Here is a 7,286-nt window from a genome sequence, read left to right on the forward strand (position 1 = left end):
GTTGCGGCTTTGACAAGAATTTTGAGTCATGTGGTGTTGCTTGTATCTCCCTTCGTTTAGGGTTATTTATGTGCGTCTTTAGGTTCCTTAAGTCTTTAGGTTCCTTAATACTTTCTTCGTCTTAAAATTTTTGTCTTAAATTAATTTAAATATAAATGTATTCAATACTAAAACGTGACTTGATACATTCGTATTTAAACAAATTTAAGACAAAAACTTTGGGATGAAGGGAGTAGTAATATAATCCAAATTTGAGTTTTTTAAGAGCACGTCCTGAACGAAGGGAGATACAACCAATAATATAATCCAAATGGCAAATTTCTCTATAATAGACCCGGGTCTTTTTTCGTAAAAAAATAGAAAATAAAGTAAAAATCAACTGACGCTTGCTAGGTTTGCAAGGTTCTTCCATGGTGAATTAGTTTTTTTATTATCAGTCTTGCTGAGCAGAAAGTGTAAACTTAACAAGATGGTCATTTATTTATAATCGTAAAATGGTACACTGTTTCGAAAAGCACAGACTTGCTTATTACAAATGATCTTCCATATATAACACAGTCTCGCAAAAATAAAATAAAAAATATATATAACACACAGAGCAAGTAATTTCCCTCTGAAGTACGTAATTCTCTGTAAACCCAGAACGCTCCTGTTCTTAACAGGCACTTGGTAGCGGCTAAAACTTTGCAAGGGTTGGTGGTGCCCAAACATAGCCAAGAGTCGGCACGTACCCCATCCTCTTGCTCAACTCATCGGCCTCCGGAGGACCCCGGGTTCCCGGTTGGTATGGCAGAGCCTTGAGCCTGCCAGCATCGATGTCGTGCAACAAAGGAGTGAAGATCTCCCAGGCAGCCTGTTGAAACAGTGTCACGTTCCCAACAGAAATTCACCGCAAAAGAAGCACGGATATACATAAATGCTATGGTGTACAGACCTTGAGCTCATCTCGGCGAACAAAGTGCTGCTGGTCACCTCTTATCCTGCCAAGACATACATAGAGGTATCGGTGAGTAGATTCAGAGGAAGAATGTTTGTTCTTTCAGACGTAAGGTGAGAATTTTTCAGGTTATATATTGATGGGTAAAGGGCATGCGGCGTGCAGAGAATTGAATGTGTTGACAAAGAATTTAGCAGAAGATGAAGGATGGACGGCACATACGTGTCCAAGATAAGACGCTCGTACGCTTCTGGGATTTTTACATCTTGGTACCGTAGCCCGTAGGATAAATCCAGTTCGCTCTGTTCTGTTGCCATTTCGAGCCCTGGTTTCTTTACCTGCCCAAAGTCATCAAGTTTGTGTCGACAAATATCAGTCGATAGCTACTGTATCTAGTTCTCAATTTTAGACAAGTAGTTGTACATACAGTTAATTTCATATACATGGCTTCCGATGGCTGCAGGCGTATGACAAATTCATTTCTTCCTTGTTTCTTGCCTGTACAAAGGTAAATAGCAACAAACACAGAGCTATTTTGATTCAATAGAAGAAAAATTCAACTTCGGTGCTAACAAGAGAATAAGATAATATTTTGAGACAAACAGGTTCATAACAATCAACAGTAGCGGAGATGATTTCGCACCATTTTAGTTGAGGCTTAATATTACCAAGGGGTTTAACTTTATCATTTGCGCAAATGATAAAGTTAAAATGACAGATTATCCCTAACAGTTCTAAAGAAACAAAATTCAACATTATGAAGCATTTCTTGAGCTCTTTTACACATGAGAAGATGATCAATTCTCGTCAGTACTAAACAGGCATAAGCAGGGTTAACCCATGTCAAAGAAACAATGATTATACAAATCAGTAAGGTCATACTGAAAGTACTCGACTTACCTGAATTTAGTGGCCTACTATGTAGCAACTCATCCCATGTTTATATATTGTGGCAACTTCTCTAGGTTCTGTGCTCATTTTACGGGTATCACGTCATTACACGTTTTAAGCAAGTACTCTTCATATCAACACATTGGGCATGTTCTACATTGCACAGATTTATAGTGGGGAGTTGAAGTATTCTCTTTAGTATGCATGGCTTTTGCAAGACCAAGCTTGATGATGGCACATTTGGAAGGAGAAAAGCATCAGTACATACATCTAAAAATATCGCCCGGAGCATCCTTGAACTGCACACGTATCTCTGCTTTCTTAGAGCTTAGTGCTTTACCAGCCTTAAGGACGAAAGGAACTCCTACAGCACAATTATTCAAATGTCAGTACTGAAAGATAAATACGGGGATCTGAAAATTCCCAAGTAGTTTATAATGCAGTTTCATTTTTTAACTACAAAACTGAAAGGTGTATTAGACGAAATCTTCGAATCCTAACAAGAAACCACATCGCAAATATTTCAGGAATGTGATGCAGGACTGATAATGTCATAAGACTCTTTTGTCGCAAAAAGACAGACAGTTCAGATGGAAAAAAATGTGGATACTGGGTTAAGAAATATACTTGATGTGGTTTTTGAGCTTTAAAATAAATAACCAATCATGGAAGAAGTAAAATATACCATCCCATCTCTCATTGTGTACCCTCAGTACAACGGACGCAAAAGTAGGCGTGTTGGATTCATTTGGCACTGTCGGATCATCCTTGTAGCCATCATATTGCCCAAGGACTACCTCGTCATGGTTTATACAGCTCACTGATTGCAGAACCTGACAGTGTAAGATGAATTTACTTCTAAGAAATAGAAACAAGGAGTTCATACTTAGGTATCACACCAAAAGTCCAAAGGTAGATTTTCTATTAAGCAGGATATAATATGGAGTATAGTATGATTTAAGGAGATGCAAGAACCTTGACTTTCTCATCTCTTATGTGCTCAGGACTAAGAGAGACAGGCTTTTCCATGGCTACCAAACAAAAGACCTGCAAATGAGATTGATAGTCACTAAGCAGAGCTCTAAATTCCTGAAAAAAAAACAGTATTCTCTTTCGAGGAATTCTAACGCATGACAGGTAGCTACTCCCCCTGCTAAGAAAAATTAATATGAAAACTGTGATGCCATAGAGTGCTAATCAATCTGAATGACTGTGAGAGACATTCCCACAGTAAATAATTGCTACTATAGATTCATATGAGGACAATTTACCTGCAGCAAATGGTTCTGAATGATATCCCGAATGATACTGTAGCAACAAATTTGAGGTCAGATATTCAATTTGCTACAACAGGAATACCAATACATAATATAAACACTAGATCCAGCAAGGTTTTGTCTTGCATCTGTTAACAAATATGCCAGACTAATGCACCTGAATGGACTTTGAGTTCCGAAAATATTGGTGTTCTGTAAAAGAAATGTGCCGTTGGCTGTGTGGGCCTTTATTAATTTAAAGCCAAACTCATGTGAGCCTTCTGTTTAAAGAAAGAAATGCGCAACTCGAGCTTATGAAATGCAGAGCTGTACATGAAAAATATATTTATTGTGACATTGTGCACCATTAAAATTTACAATATATAGAAGAGATACTTTGCATCATAGTTTCAGCTTAAAGTATATGTGCTTGAAATAAAATGCACTCAGCATAAGAACTTCCTTGGAAAAGTTAAATTTACAACATACCCATATTGATCAAAATATCCTCCACGTCCATCAGTTCCGAAGTCCTCCCGGAATACAATCTGCAAGATAGGTTTATTACATGCAAGCACATACTGTTGTGACCATTATCAAAATGAAATGCTCCAACTATTCGAACATGAACTTATTTAGTTTTAGACAAACAGCAAAGGAAGATGTATGATATTATATAGATATAAACAAAATATACAAAGAAGCACGGCAAATGGAAGTGTCCTAACAACCTAAGATTGCATATTACCTGTACGTTATCTATGTTATCACGATTCCAGAGGGGCAGAAAAAAGCGGTTTGCAAAGCGAAGCACGAGCTGCAAATATATGACAAGTTGATAGCATGGAAAACATTTACAAAAGCAGAAAAAGATACACAGCTAACCAATAACACACAAATTACCAAGTTTTGGACCAACTCCTTTCCTAAATAGTGGTCAATTCTATATAGTTGTTCTTCATCGAAAAGCTCTCCAAGTTGGGCACTCAATTCCTCAGCAGAGTCTAAATCCTTTCCGAAGGGCTTTTCAACAATAACCCTTGTCCAACCAGTATGAGAGGCTGAAAGTAGAACACAGTGGTTACCACAAGTAAAGAGCATGGATCTAAAAATACTTAATTAACACATCCAAATAAATCATATACATATATTTTTTCAGTACTTTGAAGGGGTCAGCTTTTTTTCATTTAAAAGTAACTCACATGGAGTCATGCAATATGATCTTATCATTTTGCATACTGAGGGGTACACTGAAGGAGGTAATGCCAAATAAAATAGTCTTCGGGAGTTTCCTGGTTGGTTGTTCTCTGATGTTTCATTCTCAGAGATTGTCTTGTTTAGCAATTCAAATCCTTCCCCACTATCATATGAACCACTAACATACTTAATCTGCAAGGAAAACTCTTCATGGTTATATAAGTGAAATACCACACGTGCTATGCATAATATCAGCAACTCACTAATTGCAAAAATTGTGAAAGATGTTCATCTGAAGCTCCTTTGAGATATCTGTAACAATACAAGGATGACATCAAAACGCATTTTTTTTGGAACAGCACTTTCATCATATATAAAAATGGAGGAAACACCATCCTCATACAAATCGCACCAATTTATTTGTACACAAAATTATTATATTAACTCCAGGAATGTGGATCTTACCCACGAATGCGTTCTCTTAACCCGTCGTCAGACATATCTGATCTTGCATACCCAAATATATGGACTTCTCCAGATTGTATAAATCCCTGTCTTATCAGAGAGCAATATTCAGCCAATATGTGCCAAGCTGGGAAGACATTATGTACATGACATGAAGTACATTATACAATGATGTTCAATTATTTCTTTAATATAGTCATGTACGGTTTACATTTGGGTGCAAGTTAACTAACTCAAGATAGATTACCTTGTGCACTAGTTTATCCCGTTTGAAGGGCAACTATTGCAAAGTTATGATGGATTACCTGTTGAAAAAGGTTGAAGAGTGCTGGAAAAGTTTTCTTTTTAGCAAGGTCCCCAGAAGCACCTAGTACAACAATGGACAAGCAGCCAGACTCTGAAGAAAGATCCAAGTCCTTCAAGTCTGACAAAGAACTCGTGCTAATTCGTCCTGATGATGGTGAAGATACATCCGATCCTCCTGACATGGTAGTCTAGTCTGTATGGTTTCTCTGTCCTTTCAAGATAACCTAAGAATGGAGAGGTACACTTAATCTCAAGATGTATGAGCTCTTCAGCTACATAACTTTGATCAATGCCAAGTTATTAATCAAGCAAAATGCCTCTTCACTGATTGACAGGTCCAAATGAAATTTTGCAACAAGAGAAAAAAAAAAGGACAGGGAACTAAAGTTGAAGGCCATCATAGAATAAAATAACTTAAACTGAACCTTGCTGTTCAACCATTGGCTACCGGTTGCCAAACTGAGAATGCAACATCTGAAACACAATCCCAGAGAAGTTTCTTGTAGTAGCGTGTTCATTAACTAATAACCACGGATATGCTTCAAGAAAAAACATGGATGTGCTAGTGCTGCTATGAGATTCTACTTCTAGTCAAGTTAAAAATTACTGTCTGTGCAAGTAACTAACTGCATTGAACATGGCTCCCCCATATGCGTGAACATAACAATTGCGACTTCAGATCTGTTGCATACACAAAAAAAATCTCACTTGTAGAACCTTGAAACGGCAAGCGTTTCATATAAAGAAAATAAAATGTAATGGCCCTGTTTATGAGTAAAACCGGGCCGACAAGAGTTTAAAAAATATCTGTGTTCAGAGGAGGAAAAGGGAAACATGATGTTATCCTATTTGGAGCAGTTAAAAATCCCCGCCCCAACTCAGAATTATGGAACGACTAATTGAGCAGCCTAGCGGTAAGTCCAAGAACAAAAAATGCAAACAAAAATTAAACCGGCGACGAGACCTATCCCATCCCGAACCGCAACGCATAACTTCCTTCCTTGGGGACGGGAAGCAGAGCCGGCCGGTGACTCAGACCCAACAAGAGGAATCGTTGTGGTCGGCAGCTGTGCGATCGAGAGGAGGATGAGAAAACTGACCAGTGAACACTGGAGAGACGATGGGGCTTGACTTGGGGAGGAGGCGGCGGTGCCGGTGGGATGGGAATATTTTGCTTTGCTTTGGGTGGGAATTATATGGCTTTCCTTTCTCGCCGCCGCTTTTATACTCAGCTCGCCCTCGGCTGCTTCCACTCCCCTTTAACCGCTGGCTGAACCTTCTTCCACCACATCCACTGATCCACATCCTGTTCTGTTTCTCTTTTCTTCTAATTCAATAAAAACAGAGGGAGTATTCAATATTTTTCTCAAATAAAAGCATCTCTAACCGATCTCTGTTCTATTTGTCTTTAAGGGGTTATGTCTGACCTAGCCGATCTCTCAAAATCCTTAAAGGAGTATAATTTTTACTCATCGCATTTTAGCCACTTATATTTACTCGACCAATGGTACTTCTCAAGAGACCCCCCCCCCTCTCTCTCTCTCCCTCGCTCGACCGCATCCACTCCGACGTGGCTGTCCTTGCCTCCACGGTCTCCACGCGCCGCCGCATTAGTCTTCCTATTAGATTCTATTAGGAGAACTCAAATGGCGGAACGGGCTATCCTTAGTAATTGACACATTATCAGTTTTAACGTCTTGGGAGACATGGTTATCAAGAGACTTTTCATAAGTAATGGTGAATTCATCATCTATTAGGATCTTAGCATTTTCAAGACAATCTTCTTTAAAACCCTCTTTATTCCCTTTTACAATCCAAGAAAATTGATCCATTAAACACTTGTTGGATTAGATGTAAAACGGGGGAACTTTCTTTTTAGCATTTTCCACAAAAGTATGAGGATCACAAGACATATATCTCCTCATAAAATCTCTATCATATAAAATTTCATCTATCATAGGACATTCATAATTCACATTATAAAAGTCATAGATTTCTCTAGCTTCTCGCACTATATAATCAAATTCATTCATGAGAATAAGAGCGGTTATCTTTTTAGCCTTAGGATTGTTTATGACAAGTAGCTCAAAAAACAATCTTTGCAGAGTAGGATGAGTACGCATGAATCTTTTTTTAAGTTTAATGATGAGTGCAGAGATAGCTTAGGCATAACTATTGGTTCTTTTAAGAATAGGAATATCATTACATACCAATGTTCCCTTACAAGTAAAGAA

At 38.2% G+C, this 7,286-nt stretch overlaps 1 protein-coding gene across 2 annotated transcripts; it reads right to left on the bottom strand.

Moving 5' to 3' along the window:
- Positions 1–456: 456 nt before the first annotated feature.
- On the bottom strand, positions 457–6,289 carry LOC119317001 (glucose-6-phosphate 1-dehydrogenase, cytoplasmic isoform-like). Of its 2 annotated transcripts, none has more exons than XM_037591385.1 (16): positions 6,153–6,289; positions 5,052–5,276; positions 4,747–4,832; positions 4,545–4,593; positions 4,287–4,473; positions 3,988–4,145; positions 3,833–3,901; positions 3,574–3,632; positions 3,100–3,136; positions 2,804–2,875; positions 2,514–2,661; positions 2,097–2,192; positions 1,365–1,435; positions 1,160–1,275; positions 935–980; positions 457–853 (listed from the first exon to the last, which is right to left on the bottom strand). In XM_037591385.1, the coding sequence occupies exons 2-16, from the start codon at positions 5,232–5,234 to the stop codon at positions 677–679; spliced, it is 1,554 nt and encodes a 517-aa protein (XP_037447282.1). In that variant the 5' UTR covers positions 5,235–5,276; positions 6,153–6,289; the 3' UTR covers positions 457–676. The 2 variants fall into 2 exon arrangements, with proteins under 2 accessions (XP_037447282.1, XP_037447283.1); XM_037591386.1 differs by lacking the exon at positions 6,153–6,289 and adding an exon at positions 6,017–6,145.
- Positions 6,290–7,286: the final 997 nt, after the last annotated feature.

Source organism: Triticum dicoccoides, chromosome 6A, assembly GCF_002162155.2.
Source record: "Triticum dicoccoides isolate Atlit2015 ecotype Zavitan chromosome 6A, WEW_v2.0, whole genome shotgun sequence".
Taxonomy (NCBI): Eukaryota; Viridiplantae; Streptophyta; class Magnoliopsida; order Poales; family Poaceae; genus Triticum; species Triticum dicoccoides.

Coding starts and splice junctions, on each gene's coding strand:
- LOC119317001 (XM_037591385.1), bottom strand. CDS start 5,234: ATGTCAGGAGGATCGGATGTATCTTCACCATCATCAGGACGAATTAGC. Junction 4,594..4,746: donor TTAAGAGAACGCATTCGTGG/GTAAGATCCACA, acceptor GTATTGTTACAG/ATATCTCAAAGGAGCTTCAG. Junction 4,474..4,544: donor TTTCACAATTTTTGCAATTA/GTGAGTTGCTGA, acceptor TTTTCCTTGCAG/ATTAAGTATGTTAGTGGTTC.